The sequence below is a fragment of the Mus caroli genome, chromosome 5, assembly GCF_900094665.2.
Source record: "Mus caroli chromosome 5, CAROLI_EIJ_v1.1, whole genome shotgun sequence".
In the NCBI taxonomy this organism is placed as follows: Eukaryota; Metazoa; Chordata; class Mammalia; order Rodentia; family Muridae; genus Mus; species Mus caroli.
Window position 1 is genome coordinate 113951278 of NC_034574.1, and position 22251 is coordinate 113973528.

General features: G+C 50.5%; 1 protein-coding gene across 2 annotated transcripts in view; it reads right to left on the reverse strand.

The window, feature by feature from the left end:
• Positions 1-744: 744 nt before the first annotated feature.
• Rph3a (rabphilin 3A) overlaps positions 745-22251 on the reverse strand; it is a 70186-nt gene continuing 48679 nt past the window's right edge. The window contains exons 8-22 of one of the 2 annotated variants that reach the window (XM_029478092.1): positions 21076-21241; positions 19417-19455; positions 19172-19333; positions 15901-15987; positions 15390-15449; positions 14436-14627; positions 12122-12201; positions 10423-10497; positions 8861-8970; positions 8027-8153; positions 7230-7286; positions 6541-6695; positions 5590-5671; positions 3209-3305; positions 745-2496 (exon numbers count right to left, since the gene is read on the reverse strand). In XM_029478092.1, coding sequence (XP_029333952.1) covers positions 2366-2496; positions 3209-3305; positions 5590-5671; positions 6541-6695; positions 7230-7286; positions 8027-8153; positions 8861-8970; positions 10423-10497; positions 12122-12201; positions 14436-14627; positions 15390-15449; positions 15901-15987; positions 19172-19333; positions 19417-19455; positions 21076-21241 — 1620 coding nt within the window. In that variant the 3' untranslated portion in view covers positions 745-2365. The remainder of the gene's footprint in view (positions 2497-3208; positions 3306-5589; positions 5672-6540; positions 6696-7229; positions 7287-8026; positions 8154-8860; positions 8971-10422; positions 10498-12121; positions 12202-14435; positions 14628-15389; positions 15450-15900; positions 15988-19171; positions 19334-19416; positions 19456-21075; positions 21242-22251) is intronic. The other variant, XM_021163481.2, reaches the window with a different exon arrangement.

The following is a 22251-nucleotide window of genomic DNA, read 5'->3' on the forward strand; positions in this document are numbered from 1 at the left end:
TCAGCAATGGTGTCTTTCTCTCTTGCACTCCACTTATTTTTTGAGGTAGGGTCTCTCAGTGAACTGATAGCCCACTGATGGGGTACAAGCCACTGGTCCGTGAGCACCAGGGTTCCCCCTCCTCCTGTGTCTGCCTCCTGGTACTAGGATTATAGCCCCATACCTCACACCCAGCTTTATTGTGTGTGTCCCTCATGTAGGTAGGACACTGTGCTGTGACATGCATGTGGAGGTCAGGGAACCCTCTCCTTGCACATGTAAGTGGGTTCCAAGGATTGAAACCTAATCTCCGACTTGTGCAACAAGAGCTGTTACTCACTGAGCTGTCTTGCTGGCGCACAACCAGCTCTTCACATAGGTCCTGGGGATCTGAACTCATGTCTGTGTGTTACCAGGCTCTCTGCTGACTGATCTGTCTCCTCAGCTCCCAGGACCTCCCATCACTTGGTCCCACAGTTGTTGATAATTCCTCAAAGATATGGAGGAGGAGATGAACACATGCCTGATATTTGTGGGCTCCCACAACATGGCTTTTCAGAAGATGGAGGGGTCCCCTGGGTTTCTTGAGCCCATCTGTCTATGCTCAGAATAACATCGGCCAGACAGCACCTCTGTTCGGTTACTACACTACATCCTGATAAATTGCTTGTGTGTTCCCCAAGCCTCTACATGTCCTGTTTGGAAGGCAGAAGAATCTTCTAGAAACCAGCAAGGAAGAGAAGCCGGCCAGTAGTTTCCTTGGATATTCCTACTTTATTTTTGGCTACATCAGTGCAAAGAAAGGCAGTGGGCATGGTGCATGCACCCGGGGACTTGTGTTCTATGTGGAGGGGTGGGTGGGTGTGTCGCGGAGGGCATCAGGGCGCTGCGAGCAGGCTGCATTCCGAGTCCAGAGCCAAAACCAGCATCAGGCTTGGGCGACTCAGCCAGCATGCTTTCTCCTAAAGGTGACCATGACAGGGAAGTGGGCAAGTGGGCGGAGCATTGCACCTATAGGGACTAACCAGGGGAGCCATGGAAGTGGGAAGGTTAACCACCTTGGGGCAGGCAGAGCCTGATTCTAGAAGAGAGTCATTTCAGGGAAACACAAGAGTCCCTCAGGAACAGCACGAGTTACCGAGAGCAGGGTGCATCTCAAGAGACGTTGGAAGGAACAAGCAAGACTGTGAGACTTGGGAATGGGAAGGTTTTAGTGTTGGTTTGCCTGACGCTATAGGGAGTGGTGGGGTTTGCGATGTTGATGGGGCAAAACTATCAAGATGGGAAAAACCAGACTTGCGTCTCATGTGGGGAAGATGGCCTGACTCCAGCCTCAGGTGTACATTCCTCTGGATTTGTCATGGACCAAGAGAGTTCTGACCTAATTAAAGCTCTAAATACGGTTATTTGATCGCCACCAGGAATCATGGGGAAGAGAGTGGAAGGTAGACAGAACAGAGGTGGCTCTGAGCGGGAGTTTGGGGAGAGGGTCCTTTGCTCTTTGCAAAGAGTAGAGGAAGGATAGAAGCATGGGGTCCAGGAGCAGGTCCCCTCATACACAGAGCTCTGTGCCACCTGTGCCCATTTGGGGAGCCAGGGATGAGAAAGACCCTGTTTCTCAGGATGTCTATAGTGCTGCCATGCACCCAGGCTGTGTCGGCTGCGGGCCCCAGGCTCAAAGATAGCCAGCCATGCCAATGGGAGGTGTGTTAATGTCAGAGATGTGGGTCCCAGCTTCATCCAGCTTGGGAGGTTGCTGGCCAGGCTGGCAAGGGGCACATGGGGAGGCTCTGCCTTGCATCCCCCACTGTGGAGGCGGGAGGAGAGGGGAGGGAGGGTGGGTGAGGAGGTACTGATAAGATGAGCAAGGAGCAAGGAGGAAAGAGGTGCAGAGAGAGGAGTTAGTTTTACTAGGAAGCCAATGGGCAGCTTCCTGAAAGGGTGTGGGGAGGGGGCAGGCCCTCTGTGTATTCTCTGTATCTAGTTCCTGGTGTGTCTAGAGGGGATAGGTGTGTGTGTGTGTCTGTCTCTCTGTCTCTCTCTCCTTTTTTTTTTCTTCCTGGAGTGCTTTGGATGGACAGAGGCAGCCTCAATGTATAATTTCTGCCCTCCTCCTGGTCCTTACAACCTATGGGTTCACCAGTGCCCAAGGGGACCTGAAGATGCTTAAGGTCAGAGTAAATCTCTTTGTAAATGTCTCCCCACACCCACTACCCAACCTCTGGGGACCAGAGAGGGCTCCCATCCAGACCCTGAAGCCCAGAGAGTTCTTCTTCTGTAGCAGGACCTGAAGTAGGGGAGACATCAAAGGTTCATAGTTGGCAGGGGAGGCTCTGAAAGGGGAGAGCGGCTGGGGCAGAGACGGGGGACACCAGGGCACCAGGTCCTAATCACTGGACACATGGTTCTCGTTCTGCAGTTGGTGCCAGCGCTCAATCTTCTTGTCTTTGTTCTTCAGACACTCATACCAATGTTTCAAGCGCTCGCCTTTGGCCGAGATCCCCAGCTGGCAGCCTCCTGGGGATGAGCAGAACAGAGAGGGAGGGGTGGGTCAGTGGAAAGGGACACAGTGGCCAGTTGCATCTCTAGACCCAAGCGTAGAACTGGGAGAAAAGCCTGCCACCAAGCAGTAACACCCACACCCTGCCCTTTCTCTGAGAGGTGTTGCTCTGTGACTGTCGTCAATATTATGATCACCCTCTGAGCCTCTAGAATGGGCTATGGGTCCCTCCTGCAGCACCAAGCCAGGACTTCATGGTTACAAAGCCTCACCTGCCTTCTACTTCTCTTCATGTGTCTCCACATACTAGGCATTCATTGCTACTTCCCAAAGGGTCAGCTTCTTCTTCATCCCCTGCCTGTAGCCTCTCTCCCTGTGCCAAGTTTACAACTTGCTCTCCTTGGGTTTTGGAAGAGCTGGCAGAGTTAAGCCCTGCCTCTGGATCTTGGATAGAGATTAAAGGGGGACTCCCTTGTGCCTGCTTCCTGCAGAGGGCACACTCTCTGCTCTCCTGACGCTCAGCTATTCTGCTGTGGTGTGCCCCTGCTTTCAAGTAGAGGCACATCCAAATGGGATCCAAGTCAGGTCCCAGGTGAGTCCTGAGCCTGCAGAGCTACTAGAGAATGGGGCTGTGTGACGGTGGCCTTCCCCCAGTGCCCCACAAGTTATCCTCTTCTGGGAAGGCCATATGAGGAGGCAGTCCCGGGAACTGGAAGCCGGAGCACTCACCAATGTAATCATTAGACTTGCCAATGTCGTAGTCCCACACCGAGATATCCAGAGACTTTTTGGCCAGGTCGCTGTGTTTGATATCATAAAAGAACTCCTGTGAACAGCAGAGGGACAGGTAAGCAACAGTCCCCCGAGCTTCCAGTGCTAAGCAGCTAGGGATGTAGCCCAAGGAGTCCCTGGAGCAGGGCATTCTGGGAGCAGGCCTGTCTCTCCTTTTCAACAGAGCTCCTTAGGACATGGAATCTTGGTGACCCATTGGCGGTGGGCTCTGTTTGATACTGGGGTGGTCCCTGGGTCAGTAATGGTGCTTGGTCCTCCTGGGGGCTTCCTGAGTGGGAGTATGTCTGTCCCTCAGGGTTAGCATTAGGGATTTACTGTGACCCAGACGAGAGGGGTTTTGTCTGGTTGTGCTTTTGAGACGGGGGTCTCACTTAGCCCTGGCTGGCCTGGAGCTCAACTGTGTAGCCCAGGCTAGCCTCAAACTCGGGGATGAGCATCCTGTCTCAGCCTCAGTTGCCACTAGGCTTAACAATATGATTTTTTAAAAAATAGTTTTCCCATGTGCTTGTAAACTTTTGTCATGTTCATTATTCACACAAACAAGGGAGGAAGCCATGACACATTATTTGTAGCCAGACTTGAGAATGGTCATTGTCAGGATTTGCCCACGTGCAATTTATACTGATGTGTGACTTTTTAAGAAAACTAAATCCTAAATTTAAAGCCCTTTCTACTCTGTAACGTATGTTTAAAAAAACAAATCAGCACATTTTCCAAAAATATTTCTTGTCGATGGGATGGTTCACACCTCTAGTCCCAGTACTTGGGAAGCTGAGGCAGTAGGACCACCACAAGTTCAAGGCTGCCTTCAGTCACAAGGTGAATTCGAGGACAACCAGGGCTGTGGATGGACAGATGTATTTTGATGTCACCATCTTAAAAGGCACACTATTTCTGTGTACTTGCATGCTGTGGCTCATCTATAGGGATCAGAGGACAACTGGTAGAAGTCTCCTAGCAGGTAGGTCTCAGAACAAACTCGGGTCATCACACTTGGCTGCAATCACCTTTACCCACTGAGCCATCTCGCTAGGCCTACAGCATCATTGTCATGGTGACATTTAATGATGGTTGGGCTCACAGTTGGGTGTGTAGGCTGCCTCTAACTTTCAGTCTTTAACTGACTGATCCAGCGGCATCTAAGGGGTGAGATCACTCTGTCCACCCTTGATCATGTATTTAGGACAATTTCCAAGACATGCGTTTCTGATGGAGGTGTGTGCGATGATGTCAGGTGAACTAAGCACAAGCTGGCTGCACGTTTCAAAAACTCAGAAGTGCATACTATTATAGATTCAGGGGAAAAAAAATCATTACTTCTGAGGCTGGAGGAGGAGGGGATTTGATTGGATGCTTCTGGTTGTGGTTGTGTTATTTTGAAACAGTGACTTGGGGTTTCCCTAGATAGCCCGGGATGGCCTTGAACTTCTGAACCTCCTGCCTCAGTCTCCCAGGTCTCTCTCCACCATGTCTATTTGTATTTCTTATTTGTGGCTTGTCCAGATTCTAAGAGAAAGCAGGGCAGCCTACAATGTGGGTCTCCTGAGTGAGTGCTTGTATCCTGGTTTTCAAAAAACATCATTAATGAACCGTATCATACATCCCTCCTCACTTATAAAGTGCATTAGAATCCAGCGATTGCTGGCTCTGATAGACTCAGAGCTCAGAGGGAAAGGCCAGAGAGAGATGCAGGGGTGGGACTCCAGGCTGTGGGTCCAGCTCATCCCTGGTGTGTTTGTTTTGGGTTTGAAATGGAGGTTGTCTGGGTGGGGTTAGCTCAGAACTCAGTTCCTTCACCCCCCCTTCTTTAGTCCTTTGCAGATGGGACAGACACCCGCATCCCTCCTGCCAGCCCGGCTTATTAACAGTTAATGGAGAAGCAGTGTTTAGTGTAGAGGTGAAGGGACAAATGATCCTAGGAACATAGGATAACCTTGCCTGGGGAAGTCAAAACACACGTGTTTTGGGGCATGAATAGGAGTTTGTCAGGGAGAAAAGGGATGCACACAAGTTGGCAAGGCCTCTTAAACAAGGGAAGGACACATTCAGATTCTGCTGTCCTTGAGCTCACAACTCAACATCAGTGTGCCAGGAAAGACACTGGGGGTGACTTAGCTCAGTCTCTGAAAACAGCTTCCTGCACTGTCCTCAAGCTGCGGCTTTGACTGTGACAGGGAGCTCGTCCCCTTTCCTTTTGGTAGAACTCAAGCTGATCGCTAATGGAAACACTCTTTTGAGACAATTAAGAATATTCTGGAAGGGATACATTGCTCTCTCACACGCAGGAAGTCTCCACCAGTACGACAGAGTAGCCTTACCTCGTTAAACTCGGGATTCAGGGTCTTCTTTTTAATCTGAGTCTTGTGCTTGGCTTTCTTCCCCATGTCCGGTTTCAGCCAGCTGGGAGGAGACACCAGTAAATCAGAAAGTGACCCAACACTGGTTCCACCTTGGATGGTGGGGGGCCCTTCTCTGAGCTTATTATGTCTTTCTGCTGCTCAAAGCTATCCATCGGCTTCCTGTGACCTCAGGGGAAAGTTTAGAACCCTCCCATGGCCCTGGTGTCCATGTGGTTGGGTCCCAGCTCCATCCCAGCTCTCTCTCCCATCATGCCCTTCATGACCTCTTCCTCATCCTCCTCTCTACCCAGGGCCTTTGCCACTGTTTCCTCTAACCAGGAAGCTCTTTCTCGGAGTGCTGCATACAGTAGGTGCCCAGCCAGTATCTTCTGGGTGGAAACAAATACTCTGCCGAAGAGGGTTTGGCACACACTAATGATCAGAACATTCCACCAACTGAGTCCACTGATGTTATATTTTCCAGGCAAGTAAGTGAAAAGGGCTTGAAACCCTCTCGGGGTGGTCACACCTGACTGCTTGTCACCAGCAGAGCAGCTTTGATGAGATGGCTGGAATAACCCCGGGTTTGGGGTCTTTTGAGTGTTTTTATAATAAATTTGGATGAAGTTCAATTGCTTCTTCGATAGCAGAGATCTGAGCTCCTGGGGGCGCCTGTGGTTGACTCCTGAGCTGTAAGTGGGATCACCATGCCAATCACTCTAGGAAGGGACAGTTACGGGGGTTCCCAAGTAGTGGGCATCACATCGGCTGGCTTTCTGATACTCCAGCCTCACCTTTAGTCTCTTCTGGGCATAGTTTAGCTGTGTGATCTTAGCTGGATTCCTTCCTTCTCTAAGTCTCAATGGTTAATGATCTAGGGGGAGTTTCTGGTCTTCATTGCCCCCTTCGTCTCCCGGGACACAAACTCACAGCTTGACAAAGGGGTCTGAGTAGCCGTTGGCGTCCATGGCAGCCAGGTGCACACAGCGGATAATTCCCACAATAAGGCCGCCCTGCTGCGTGCTGTACATGAGGGACACCAGGATCTTGCCCCGTTCCTCTATGTCGCCGATCCGCTCCACCTGCTGCATGTGGCAAAAGGCAGTGTGGGGCTCAGAGAGTCAGGGGATCTGGGTGGTTACTATGGGAGACAGCTGTGAAGGGCAGGAGAGCTAGGGCCAGCAATGGAGTCTGCACTGTGGACGGCAGGTGCCTCTACCTAGCTGGCCTGGTACAATGTCCTTCCTGGGTTAGGCTCAGGTATGCCGGCCCCAAGCTCAGCTTGTGTCAGGCAGGGGTAGATCCCTGACTTGGGGCATTCTCTGTCCTGGGTTCCATCCTGGTCTCAGATCCCCATAAAGATTTGCGCATGCCATTACACTCTTCTGTACAGCCAGTGACAGAAGCCATGTGAAGCAGGCTCAGGAACATGGGTGTGTAACCATAGAGACAGGCCCCTCTTCCCATGGTCTAACCCTGGGGATGAAGGGCACCCCTCCCCCCATGAGCCAGCAGGTTACTGACCAGGATAAAGAGAGAGGAAGACTCGGGAGGAAGAGGGGAGAAAAGTGGCCTCTGGTAGTCTCAGCAGGCCTGCTTCCCACCCACAGCCAGCTTACCTCCTCCTCATAGAGAGCCATGCCACGGGCCGACCCGGTGGTCCCTGCTCTCTTCATCTGTGGGAGGAGACGGGACAGGAAAGTAACCTTGGATTCTTATCCCCCTGCTGCCCAAGGAGGGCCAGGAGCTGTGAAGGCAGACTCTCCAAGACAGGCACCTCCACGCTTGCCTCTCCCCAATGCTTACACAGCCTTAACTGTCAAGACGGGAGCAGCAGCCACTTGTGTGGGTTCTACTGCCTTCCCCAGGGTACAGAAGAAGACACCAAGGGTCAGGGAGGACCAGCGGACTGTCCAAGTGTCAGAGAAGCCACACATAAACCATAAGAATATCCATTTACTCAGGATGAGTGGCTCATGGTTCTTAGAGTCTAGCCCACCAGGTGTTTCTCCTCTGTGGCTCTGGGGCCCTTCTGATGAACCCCAGAGCTCCAGAAAGCATCGTTGCAAACTGTGGGTTAAACTCAACCTTCACCATTTAGAGGTGAAGCAGGGGGCAGCCCTGACGGGGCCCCCTTATCTTGAGCACACAGCAATGAGGTTGAAGGAGGAGCTCCCCAGACACCTGACTACCTGGCCTCCTCGGAGTCTTGGGACAGCTATGTGCACTTGATCAAGACAGACCTACCCACATGATGGTAATGATGTTGAAGACATGAACTTAGTCACTGTCCTGACCAGCTGGACTCAGTAAAAAGCCAGCTGCCACCGGACAGGGACCCAAGGAGACATCTCGTGCCCAGGGCAGGCCTGGTGCCCTCATAGCGCTGCAGGAAGATGGTGACACCCTGGCTCACCGGGATCACCCGCTCCAGGCAGATGTTGAAGTTTTTCCTCTGGTTAGCCTTCAGCTTCTTGAGCGAGAACCTGGTCTCACCAATGAACTCGTTGTGGCCAAACTTGTCTTCATCACACACGGAGATCCTGTCACAGGCCAGAGAGAGAGAGCAACAGACACTGAGTCCAGCTATGCACCTGGGTGAGGGGCACTGGGTGTGGCCAGGAATGAGACTGTGGCCTCCATTTACCTCCAGTCAGGTAAGTGACTCAGTTCACAGCCTGAGGGGTCTGTGTATCATAACCACTGCTCACATAAAGAGCTAGAACATTCCAGTGTCCAGAGGCCCTCAGGATCCTTCCCTAAACCCTCCCTTACCCTAAGAGACTCGCTCTTGCCTGCAAGGGGCCATGTGCCTGCAACTTGATCCTGTGTGTATACAAGATCACACACTACACACCACCTTTTCTTGAGACAAGACTTGCAATGTAGCCCAGGCTAGATTAAAACTCACTATGTAGTCCAGGCTGGCCCAGAATGCCTGATCCTCCTGCCTCAGCCTTCCAAGTGCTGGGATGACAGGCACGCACAACCCTGCACCATGCATGTGAGTCTTAGCTGTGCCTCTATAACTATGGGTTCTACATCCAAACACATTCAGCCAACCAGGGACCAAAAAACCCGTGGTCTGTACTGAGCATATGCAGATGTCTGTCACGGCTGCCTGGGCAACACAGGCTGACAGCCACGTGCACCTAGATACGGAAGGCCCCCTGCATTTACAGTTTGTTCTGGAGTCCAAGCTGTTTGTATCAACTGGCCTTGCCCTCCACAGCCCCACCCTCCACGGCACCTTAGTGTCTTCCTCTGCATGTCCTCCTCTGTAATGCCATGATACTGCAGTGTCTCATTCCACACAGGGTTCCGAGTGTTACGCAGGGTCTTTGTACGAAGCTTGTTGGACTAGAGCCCCAGGAGACAGACAGACAGTCAGGCACCTATCAGCAGAGCCAACCTGGAGACCCTCCTTGAACACCCCCCGCCCTTAAGTGAGAAAGCTTCGGTGTGTCTCTTGGAGAGACAGACATGGTTTATAGCAGAAATGATGCCGTGTGTTCTGAGGCAGGGGTGTGGGGATATTTCCTGAGTCCTCAGGCAGTATCCTCTAGGCATGAAAGCCCTCCAGGGGGCGGAGGGGGGAGCTAGCCTCCTTTCCTCCCTCCCACAGCCGTGAGCATGGGACCCAGAGCTTTGCACATAGTAGGCAGGTTGCTCTAACACTCCGACTCTAAAAACTCGGGCTGGAGATCACTAAGCTGCTCAGGCAGTCCTTGAGCTCGTGATTCTCCTGCCTCAGTGCCTGCCCATTAGCTGGGGTTATAAGTCTGTGCCATCAGGCCTAGCCTTTTAAAACCAGTATAAAAATTTTCATTCCACTCCCAGAGAGAAGACTGGAAATATACCTCCAACACAAGAGGCAGATGGATGGCCCTAATTCACACTAATGTGTAAAGGAATGACCGGAATTACATGGGTTTTGATAGGCAGCAAAAGTCACCAGTGGGTTGGAACAGGAGAAGGGACCAAAGTTAGTCCCAGACAGGAGTGGGCATGTCCTTGACTCAAAAACAATGATAGGACAAAGCATGTGTGTACATGTATGTGTATATGTATGTGCACATACATACATGACTGTATGTATATGTACTTATGCATGTACATATACATGTACGTATGTTTGCATGCATATGTGCATGTGTGTACATACATACATACATGCACATGTGTATATGCATGTGTTTAAACATGTATATATGCATGTATGTGCCCTCTCTTACCTTATTAGGTATTTAAAACTCACAGCACTGTGTAACAGGCACTGACTCAGGAACATAAAACCTTGGGCTTCCCCCACCCCGCTAAGACACCCACGCTACCTCTGACACAGAAAAATCAAACCAGCAGAGTCAGAGAGGCAACTCCCAATTCCAGTTCCCACTTTTTTTTTAATCCCAGAGCTAAGAAAGGCTCTGGGGGAGCAGGGAAGAGCAGGGCCCACATCCCTCCAGCAGCACAGCAGTATCCAAGGACTTAGCCCTAAACCCTGGAAAAGATGCTGCTGCTGCCTCAAGTGTGTGTGTGTGCATGTGTGCATCTGTACACACATGTGTACACACATGCACTGGCTGTGACTAGCTAAGGGGAAGGCAGAATAAACCAGCACTGGGGCCCACAAACATATCTGCACATGTGTGATTGCTCCCTCTTGGCCTCTGGCAGCTGCTGGCCTCCAGAGTTTTGTACTGGGGGTGCTGCCCCTCTCACCCACTGTGAGGACTTTGCCCATCATGAGATAGGGTGGGGGCCTTAGGCTCTGAGCTGAGAGCTCGTGTAGAACCCAGGGCCTCCGAGTACCTTGCTGGCTCCAGGCAGCAGATGAAGCTTCACATAGGGATCCGCCAAGCCATTGGAATCCATGGGCTTCAGTCCCTGTGAGAAGAGGAAGAGGCCTGAGTCCACCAACCACAGTAGGAGATGGCACCTGTCTCACCCGGTGGGGACAGAACAGAAGGATGCTGTATCATGAAGATAATGCTGGCATCAGGTGCCGAGTTGAACGACATGGCGCTCCCTAGCTGTGTGGCCTTAGGAAGCTTTCCGTGCCTCTCTGATCCTGGTTCTGTGCTGTTGAGTGGAGGAATGTGAGTCTCTTAGGGAATGGAGGGGACATCCCAGCATAGCTAGCAGAGAAGGGGAAGCTGGGGGCAGAAGCACTCCCAAATCCAGAGCCTGACCTTTGCATTCATTTGAGGCCTCAGTTTCCCCACTTGGAGAGTGAGTCTTTGTCTCTCCTCAAAGCCTGGGAAAGGTGTTTGTATTTTATCATCATTTTCTGAGATGAGCTAAGCTGGCCTCACTCACCCGAGCAGCCCTCAAGCTCTTGTAACTCAGACATATCGTCCACCCCACCCAGGCTGAGGCAGGAGTCCTGCCCATGACCTCAACTTGCTCATCTGTGTGATGGGGCCATTGTGTCCACAGGTTGGTAGGGTTCAGGGAGTAATGAATGAGATCTTGCCTTTGAAGATGAACCTCATCTCTCCAGGGATATAATCCCTGGCATTAGCTTTCAGGCCTCAGTTTCTCCATCTGACTAATGGGGCTAATAAAAATGCCTCCCTTGTCTGATCACCGAAATGGGTGGGAAGAGAGAATATGTATACCTGAGCATTCACTACGAAGCCCGCTACACTTCAATAAGTGTATGCTAATGGAGGGAAGGTAGGCTGATGGAGGACTTGCTTTAAGCATATTTGCCTCTTGTTGACCCTCCCAGTGTCCCAGACTGGGGCATTAGAGGAGTCAAATGGAGGCCTTATCATTTCTACTGCAGGCCAGCAGGTACAGCGATACCCACAGATGGCCCATCACTTTGCACTGTTTTCCCAGTCAACCTTGAGGGAAGGATACTACTGTCACCCCCAGTGAGCCAGAGAGGGATAGCCACTCCCACCTGTCCCTAGTAGCACAGCAGCACAAGGTAGCTTGGGCCAGCATCTGCTCTGGGGAAGTCTGGTCCAGATCTTGCTGGTTTTTCCTGGGGTCCCAGACTTAAGCTCATCTTAGGGTTCCCCCAGGATCTGGAATCATCCAGTTCACCATCTCCACACACACCAAAGACTTCTGCGGTGCCTTCCTCCCCTTCCCCATGCCCTGCCCCCCTTACCATGCCCAGACACACACACACACACACACACACACACACACACACACACACACACACCATTGCTATTCCTGGTGGACAAAGACATCAGGAGAAGAGATGGAAAACCTAGAATCATCAAGTCAGGCTGTCATTAAGTCTTGGTAATACCTGCAGTGTTTCCTCTGGTCACAACCGAGCTGCCACCACTCTCAGAAGCAGCCACAGGACCATTCCTAGAGGAAGTCCCCCCCCACCACCACCACCAAGGAAGTCCGCCATGGCTGACGACAACCCTGTTCTCATCTCTGTCATTGCCACAAGTCAGTGATGGTGGGAGCTGAGCCTGGGATTCATCCCGACCTGAGTCTCTTAGGAAAACCAGAGCCTCCCTAGGGAATCCCCACACACCTTCGCCCTGATGATGGTGCACTGCAGGTTGCTGTTGTCTTGGTCATAGAGAAGACTGAATTCCAGGGCACCCAGTGTGGCTGCAGGCAACAGAAGACAAGAGTCGAGCGAAGCATTTGCTTAGTCAATCCACGAGCATTTCCTGGGTACTTACCAATGTGTCCGGCCTCAGCTAGACACTGGGACCACAGAAGGGAGGGAGGGCAGGCCCTGGTCTGATCCTCCATCCACTCTGGCAGATCTCTCTCCTTGGGGGCCTCCCACCATCATTTATAAACGTGTTTACTTAGTGACTTCATCTCCTGACAGATTGAGGGTACCCTGAAGACAAGGGCTGGGATGGCTGATTGACCACTATGTGCCCCTACCGTGTGCAGGGCACATAGTAGGTATTCCCATGTGTGCTGAAGGAATGAATGAAAGTCCGTGTTTGCCGTTCCCCTTCCTAGGAATCCTCTCCCACGTCATTCCCGAGTGGCTCATACCCTCTCAAGCCCTCCAGCTTGGCTCAAGAGTCACTTCCTAGGGAAGCCCTCCCTTAAGCAGCTACTGGAGAGATCACTCAGCCTGCGATGAGCTCATTCGTCGTCGGACTCTTTCTCCCCTGTTGCGTTTTGCCCTAATGTCCTAGTGTCTGGAGCAGCTTGAGTCTCGGGATGCGAGGTCAGTAAATCCTCGTCCATGACAAAGATGAGCTGGCAAGGAACAGAGAGAAGCCAAGCTTGCTGTAACCAACTCTGCAACTGAGCATACACCAGGGCAGCCTGGAGGCTCGGAGAGGTCACACTTGAGAGACAGGTGACTGAAGGATCATGGAAGAGCAGCCAGGATAAGGACCGGGGAGGGCAGATACGGAGTGCTGTTGAGGCTGACAAGACAGGTGGGTTCCTCTCTCAGGCTCCCCTCTCCCTTCCCTGAGACCACAGATCCATGACTCTGGAGAGCATCCGTTACAACAGGGACAGCTGCTATACCACACAGTGTGGTCCTTGAGGGACTGGAGCCTTTTTTCACTCTCTAGCTGTGCTGGTTGGTTTATGACAACTTGACACAGGCAAGAAGGGAACCTCAATTGAGAAAATGTCTTAACAGACTAGCCTGTAGAACATTTTCTTGGGAGAGGACTCAGATCACCATGAGTGGTGCCACCCCTGGACTGATGGTCCTGGGGAAAGCAGGTTGGGTAAGCTACAAGGAGCAAGCCAGTAAGCAGCACCCCTCCTTCGCCTCTGCATCAGCTCCTGCCCCCTGCCTTGACTTCCACTCATCATGTATTACAGCCAGAAGATAAAGCCAACCCTTTCATTCTCAAACTGCTTTTTAGACATGGTAGGGTTTATCATACAATAGAAACCCTAACTAAGACACTGGCCATTTCAGAGACATAGGGAGCCTTTCCAAGACTATATGTAGAATGAGAAGAGAGAAGGTCCTGTCTCCATGCACTAGGGGCAGGAAGTAGGAAATGTGGTGGCCCTGGCTGGAGGGCTCCATCATTTGAATAACATAGCTGCCATTACTCCTGTGTGCTCAGCCCAACACAGTGTTGTCCAATTTTACTAAAGCACTTTCCCTGCAGTGCCTTGGTTTACCCAGCAATCAGCTTACATAGGAAGCAATACAGATTAGTGGGTCCCAACCAGGTCATCCCACCTCCCAGTAGCACCCATCCTGGCTGCTTCAGTCATAGCAGAAGAAAAAGCCCTATGTGGTGAGGGGGAGGCGTTCACGCATGTATGTGTGGGTGCGTGCATGTGTGTCCTTGGCCCTCTGCGTCTGAGTCCAAGAAGGACACAGTAGGCACCTAACAAATCATTGGGTGGATGATGTCCCCGTCATGAGGGGGAAGAATGACTGCAGATAAAGACGTACGTTAGACACAGAAACTCGCACCTTTGTGGGGCTGTAGGCCACCAGATAATTCTGTTTGGTAGCTGGCTGCCCCGCTGAACCTCAAAAAACAAAAAACAAAACAAAACAAAAAAACCACTATAGACTTTAAGTGACTCAATAATTCTGCCTCCAATGCGCTTTAACCCATAAAATGTGTAGTTCTGACACTGACCACACGGTGGCGCTCACTGGCCATCCCAGCGCTGGCGAGCTGCTGGGTCTATCTCAATGGTAGAGCCCTGTCCCTGCACACTCAAGACCCTAGCTTTGATCTCCAGAACCACAGGATTTTTAGGGTACACGTGTTAGCAGTTAGCGGGCATCTACCGACCCTAGGATCCCATTTCTGCCCCCGCTGGGTTCAGTTTCTAGAGGAGTTTTCCCAAATGCTCCCCACACCCCACACCCTGGAGCCACCTACTTGCTTCATCGGAGTCATAACTATTGGCTTCTTCCTCCTCCTCCTCCGCAGGTGGTGGCTGGCGGGCAGGGGCTGCCTGGGAATAGGGAGCTGCAGTGTGGGGCGCTGCCTGGAAGACCCCCGCAGGTCCTGTCCTCTCCTCTCGGGCTGGGGCGACAGCCCCTGGATAGCCAGGGTCACTTGGAGGAGCCTCTGTGGGGAGAAAAGAGGCATGTTGAGTCTGTCGTAGCAATTTTCTAGAGAAAGCTTCTAGAATGCAGGTTCCCAGGCTGCACTCAGAATGAGAGGCAGGCCCTGGTGTCCACAAGACCAGGGCTAAAGGGCTAATTCGGATAAGACCCAGACAAGACAAACCTCATAGGGGTGAATCAGTGGTGTGGACTCAGCTGTGTGACCCAGGGCCAGTTACTTAACATTTCTGAGCCTTAGTTTCCTTATTTTAGAATAGGAGTTACCCAGTCCAGAGTTGTTTCTATGGCAGTCAATATTAGTTGCATTAAACCTTGAGAGTCCGTGAAAAACTAGTTACCACGTAACCATGACAACCAGGCATCTGAGGCCTGCCTGTATGTGGGTCAAAGTAATCACTGTTCATTTATCCTGGGCCAAACACACTCCAGGCTCCACAAAAAGTGTTTTGTTTCTTAAGCTAATTTTTAAAAGTGTTTTAGTTGGTTTAATCATTCCAACAAGACTATGAAGGAAGTCTGAGCCTGACTCCCACTTTATAGAAAAAAACTCTGAAGCTCAGAGAGATTTAGTCACTTGCCAGGAGTCACACAGCAGGAAGGGAAGGACCAGGGATGGTACCCAGCAGTCTATGCTCTGAGCCACAGAAACTGGCTTGCCAGTGGTCAGAGGTTTAGAAAGGAGCTGCTTTGGCCTGGTCAGACTGGTCTTGGTGACAGCCTGAGTAGATGTGATCCTGTAGAGCCTGGGACATTTCACACTTGCCTGTGCTCTGCTCCGGAAAGCGTCCTGGCCCAGGAGTGGCCCTGCTGCCCCCAGGGGGCCCTGCAAGGGGAAGGAAAGAGGGTGGTGATGAAGACACACTTCCTGGGTATCTGTCCTTCCCTCTCTTCATACACAGGCTAGACTGAAAGCAGACAATGGTGTGGAGAAGTTCCTGGGGATGTTAGGAACTGTCCCTCTGTGGGGGGTGGGGGTGCTGGCATGGGAGAAGCCCAGGTTGAACCTCAGCTTGGAGATCTCCACCCCCCCCCAGCCCCCAGAGTCCCCACTTTTACATCCTCCTCTAAGATGTGGAGGAGTTACTACAGGGAGCCCTGTCCCTTCGTGGTGGACAGGATGCTCTGCCCAGCCCTCCCTCTGCCACAGTCCCGCTCTAAGTGGGGTCTCCTCCACCCCCAGGGTCTAAGGAGAGAGCTCAGGGTTCAGCACTACAGAGCAATGGGACCGTGGTCACCACTGTGGGGCACAGGGCACATGGCTTAGTGGCTGGTACCTGGCTGCACCGGCTGATGAGGTGCCGGGCTTGGCACTGGGGCTGGGGCAGGGCGGGCTGCCTGGACTGAGTTAGCTCGCCTTAAACCTGCATGAGGAGGAGAAAGACAAGATAATTCACACCACACACACATGCACACACACACTACACATACGCCACACATACTACACACACCACACACATGCATGCACACATACACACTACACACACCACACACATAATATACACACACACATGCATGCACACATGCATGCACACATACATATTACATACCACATGCACACACACACCACATGCATGCATGTACACACAAACACACACCACACGCTATATACACCACACACACCACACACAGACACACACCATACCCCCACATGCATGCATGCACACACATAATACACTCATATCACATGCATGTATGCATACACACACACCACACACACTACACACACACACACCACACACTCGTGGTGCACACTCCCTTGAGGCTCCCCTGGATGCTGTCCTGCTCTGCTCCCAGCACTCCTCTGACCCCTCTGTCTTCTCCTCAGTGCCCAGACCCTCTGGGCAAATCTCAGCAGAGTTATTGAAAAGCACAGATAAGCTGGGTTCAGGGATGCAGGCCTGTCGTCATAGCCACTCCAGTGGCTGAGGTAGGAGACTTGCAAATTCAAGGTCTGCCATCTCAAAACAGTAAGATGGGCCCATGAGTGCAGATTTGTGCGGTGTGCTTGCCTAGAACCTGCCCCCATGAATTGCCAATATTATATGTATTATATGTATACATATATGTATATGTATTATATGTAAGGGAGATATTACATGCAGAGAGTTTAGCCATGTGATCAGTGCAAAGCGGGTGCTTGTGCCATGAGTTAGTGTCACTGATGAATCCTGATACCATCCATAAAGAGAATTGGTGAGCCACAGTAAGGGGTGGCTCTCTGTGAGTTTGAGGGCAGTCTGGTCTACATAGTGAGTTCTAGGCCAGCTGGGGCTACATGGTGAGACCCTATCTCAAAAATAAAAAGCAAGTGAACCAAAACCAGCAGCTTGCCTTAGATGCTCACGCCTATAACCCTAGCACTCAAAAGAGGATGAGACAGGAGGATTGCTGTGTATACCAGTCCAGCCTGGCTACACCAGGAAGCCCTGCTTCCAGAACCAACTAGGCAAGCAAGCCTAAAACACAAAACAACTAAACAAGCCAGACAGTTACAAGTGTTGTCGGAGGTATATAGAAACTGGGTGGGTGTTCTATTGACAGAAATGTAAAAGCAGTCTGTCTACACTACATAGGAAACAGGATGCTGGCTTCTTTAAAAAAAAAAGTTAAATATAGAACTGCCCAACTTTGGGACATTCTCGCTTGTAAGTCTCTACTCCAAAGGCTTAAGTGGATATTTGTCTGAGGTGGTCATAACAGCACAGTTCACAACAGCTAAAGGTAGAGGCAGTAACAGCCTAAAGGCCCTTGGTCTGAATGGATAAATAAAATGTATGTCTATTCAATGGGATATTACACAACCTTAAAAAGGGAAGGGCAGCCTGAGAAATGCTCGCACATGGATGAACCTTGAAGGTATAGAGCTCTCAGTGAAGTGAGACAGGTAGCAAAGGTAAGTGCTGTGTGGTTCCACTGAAGTGTGTCAAATTCACATGTAAAAAAGAAGAGAGTTGGAGGTTCTGGGGAAGGGAGAGATCAAAGAGAAGTTACAGTGTGATGGCTACAAAAATCTCCACTTGAGATGAGGGAACATTCCGGAGGTGGATGGTGGTGACGGTTACATGACATTGTGAGTGTGCCTGGCGCCACCAACCTGTGTGTGAAGAATGGCCAAAACAGTAAATTAAATAGAGTAAATGTTGTGTGTTTTGCAAAATCAAAAAGCATGGTCAATATAAGCCTCACCTCTGGAAGAGAAGAGAGATTGGGAGTTCAGGGTTAAATAGATGCAGGTTTGATTCTGGTTTTCACTCACTGTCAGCTGTGTAGCAAGAGTCAGAAGATCCATCACCTTCCTGAGTCTAATTTTGAAGTCTGTAGAGTTGGGATGGTGAAAGTCTCACACTAGCGAGGAGTCATTAAAATGTTCTGGGAGAAAAGCTCTGAGGAGTGTCTGGTACACAGTAGGTGCTCTATAAAAGTACTCTGGTGGTCAGACCTAGGACTCTGTCCATCTGAGCCCCGGGTTCACTAGCAGGTGTGGGCAGCAGATGGCAGGAGCCCAACCCTACTGTCAGGACGGAGGGAACTGAACTGCTAGCTTAGCTGCTCATCAGGCTGAAATGTCCGCACAGGCTCATATGTCGAGTACCTGGACTCCAGTTGATGGCTCTATTCTGGGAGGTGGTGAAAACTTTAGGAGGTGGAGTCTCACTGGAGGGAACTAACCACTTCCTGTCAGCCACTGAGTGAGCTACTCAGCTCTGCCCTCCTCTCAAGGACAGGCTGAGACCTCTGATGCTGTGAGCTAAATTCTTCTTCCCTTCTTTGAGGTTATGTCCTTTATCCTGACACGATGGTGAGGGAAATAAAAAGCTACAATTTAGGATGTGAGTACTGAGGCAGGAGTGAGGGTGCCCACTTGTAGTCCCAGTGCTTGGGGTCTGGTGCTGAGGCAGGAGGATCATGAGTTTAAAGCCTTCTTGCACAGATAGTGAGATAACCTCTCTCTCTCTCTCTCTCTCTCTCTCTCTGCAAGTGCATGTATGTGTGTGCATGTGTGTGTGTGCATGTGTGTGTGTGCTGGTGAGTAGATACCAGAGATCAATGTGGGTCCTGGTCACTGGGCCACCACACTGAGACCCATCCCCTCGATATAAAAACAGGGACACTCTCCTGAGGCTCAGACACTGGCTCACAAGAAATACATACCCAGGCTATCAAAGTCAAGGTGCCAAGATTCTCCTCATCAGGCATTTCAGAGTATAATCTACTGGGCCATGATGGTAGCACCTGTCAGCCAGTTATATCCTGGCCACATTATCCTATCCATTGACACTGACAGCTGAGGCCACAGGGGAAGGTAATTAAATGGACGCTCATTTTGCTCAATGCCAAGTGACCTTTCCTCTCATTCTGGGAGTCAAGCAAAACAAAAACTCATGTGTTCTTCATATGCCATTTTGGGTCAAGAAAAGTTATGATCTCAGTTACATCTGGAGCTAGATTTGTATGACTCCTTGAGTATGGACCAGAATAAATGATGCAAACATGGGAACAAAATATGGTATACAGTAGGTGTTCAATAAAGGCAGCAATGCCCACCTCGCTCACCTGCTGGGCTCCGGCTGGTGTCTCCAGCACCCCCACCGTGGGCATGGTCCCAGCCCTCAGAATCCCGGGCGGCTGTACTCATCCGTGCCTCAGAGGCCCTACGCGTGGGAGGCCCATGGCTTCCTCTCCCAGGAGCAGAGGTGAGGTCAGGGCCTGCAAGGAAAGGCATGGCTTGCACAGAGAGAGGGAGGTGGTAGAATGGGGTCCCAGAATGGGAGACAGTTGACAGAACTCACCTGGCTTCTGTCCTGGGGGCCTCCTGTCCTCCATGTCACCTGGGGGAGAGAGAGAGAGAGAGAGAGAATATGAATGAATGAATGAATTGGAATACTGGTTTCCTGGAGTCCACAGAGTTCTCACTCCAGGGTTCCACAGTGAGCTCACCCTCTCTTCCCAAGAACCATTTTTGAAACATTAAGTATGTTTCCCTCCAGCCTCTCCCCTGAACTGGCTTGTTCTTGGTGTCTCATTCCCTTATTGTCATGAAGACACAAGCATAGACCTACAAAACCAAACCTGTCTCTTCTACCTATCCTGGCAGGTGTGGCCAACCTCTGACATCATAGCACTGTAACTTGTGAGTTCACGATCAGGCACCACAAAGTTATGTTACAAAAAAAAAGGGGGAGGGGTCTAAAAATTCTTATGTTCTAAATAAATCTACGATTTTATTTGGGACTGCACCCATAGCTACCCTGGGCTGCATATGGCCTGTGGGCTGGGGCTTGGACAGTCCTAGAAGAGAGAGGGAAGGTTGACCAGGAGGAAGGATGGTAGGTGGGACTGCACACTCCTGAGGGACACAGTGTCTGTTGACAACTTGGTGAAGTTGTCTTCACGAAGTGGAAAGGCTTGTGTTGCCTTGAAGAAAACCTTTTGGCAACAGGCCCCATGCAAGGCAGCTTAGAAGTCATCCTATGAGAGGCTGGGTCAGGTGCTTTGATTTGAACCCTGCATCTCTAGCTCTCTTCTGAGAAATGTCCCAGCACTGATGCTTCAGTTGGAACTTAACATCCAGTGTTAATTGTGATTATTACAAGGGCTTTATCTGGCCAGTCCAAGTGGTGCTGTCCAAAACAAATGTGACTTTATGAAGTCATTTTTCTTCCTGCTTGCCTCTCTCTCTCTCTCTTTTAATGATCACTTTAATTATTAATAACCACACTCAGATAACAGCCTTGATATTAATAGTGCTGATAATTAATTTCTTTTGCTAGTTTAATTCCTATTCATCTTTCATGTTTAATTAGTCCAGTTTCAGAGTTGTTTATACTCAACAGGAGAAACAGAAGTGGAAAATCAGGCATGGTGTGGCACACTTGTAACCCTGGGAACTTGGGAGGCAGAGGCAGGAGGTCGAGGTTCAAGGTCACCAAGTCCTCAAATATGAAGTGAATTCAGAGAAGCCTGAGATACATAAAACTCTACCCAAGAAGAAGAAAAAAAGAAGAAAGAGAAAGAGGAAAGAAGGGAAGGGAAAGGAGGGGGAGAGGGAGAAGGAAAAGGAAGAGAAAGAAGAGGAGGAGATGTAGGGTAGAGGAAGAATAAATACAAGAAAACCAGGATTTTTTTTTAAGCAGGCCCAACTCCTGCTGGTTCCAGGATATATTCAGGTGGGAAATTCTCCCAATTTCTAATTTTAATTTCTTCTTCTTTTGTACTTTTCAATTTCCCACTAAGGAAGATGGCAAAGCCACTTGGAAAGCTAGCTTTTTTTTTCTAGAAAGTTCCCTGTACTGCCCTCCCAAAGGAGGTTCAAGATGAATTGTGAAGGGGCTAAGGAATCCTAGATTAGGGGCCAGAAACTAGCGACAGGTACTTTGCTAGGATGCCTTCAGGTAGACCAGTTGGCTTGTACCTGTCCAGGGTGTTGAAAGAGGTTAACTTGGTTCTACCTTGAGCTGGAGCCCTGGCTGGATGCCTGGACTCAGGTGTAGGCTGCTCCTGGGTGGCCGGTTCACCAGCAGGCTGCTGGGGCTTGGTCTTCTTTATAGGCATGGGCTGTGGAAGGACCTGCTTGGGGAAACCTTTGAAGAACCATGCTCCTGAGCGCTTCCAGACCTGGGAAGGAAGGGAGACATATGGGAGACATGGCAGCCAACAGCTAGTTTTCATCTTTGCTCCCACAGCTCATGGGCATGACACTGGGCACATGTCTCTGACCCCACATCAGCCTCATAAACCTGAAGGCCATTTTATTGATGGAGAAAGTTGATTCTTTACCATGTCAAGGATCAACCCAATTTCTAAAAAGGCAGAGAGGGGAAGAGCTCAATGCTAACTCTCTTATCTTATAACTGTGGCATTACAGTTGATGTAAAGAAGGTTGGGTGAGCCTGTAAGCCTCAATCCTTGGAAATGTGGAGGCAGGAGAATCAGGAATTCAAGTTTGAGGTCAGCCTGGGCTACATGAGACCTTGCCTCAAAGAGACAAAACAAGTGATCTGCTTCCTGGCATCTTGTTCAAGACTTCAGGCCTCTATAATAACTTCAAGTTAGAATGACATGGGGACATCTGGAAGATCCCCACATTCCATCTTGCTATATCCCCTACAGAGTTGCCCAGTATGGCACATAATAATTGGGCTTCCAAGACTTTTGTCCTGTGGCTTTTGTGGCCAGAACACAAGAGGAATTTGCAGATGTGGAGAGGGAAAAGTCACTATGTCTACCCCCTTGACTCTCCCCCCACTGTTGGATGGTGATGACTCCCGTTCCCTCCACCTATCTTCCTGAAGACCGTGTCTTTCTATTCAGATCACAGAATTCAATCATAGCCCTAGGATTGCTCATCTAGGGGTTGTGGTGCAGATTCCCCAACTCTGCCATGAATAGCACCTTCATCAAAACTTCCCCGAGTGCTCTGCTGTCCTGAGGCTGAGGAGAGAGAATGTGGCCATCGTGAATGTGTCTCCAGGGCAAGCATCTGCAGCAGGGGGTGAGTGGTAAAGGAACTGGGATGATTTGAGGTAAAATTAATAACATAAAGCCGGGTCGAGAGAAAGAGAGAGAGAGAGAGAGAGAGAGAGAGAGAGAGAGAGAGAGAGAGAGAGAGAGAGAGAGAGAGAGAG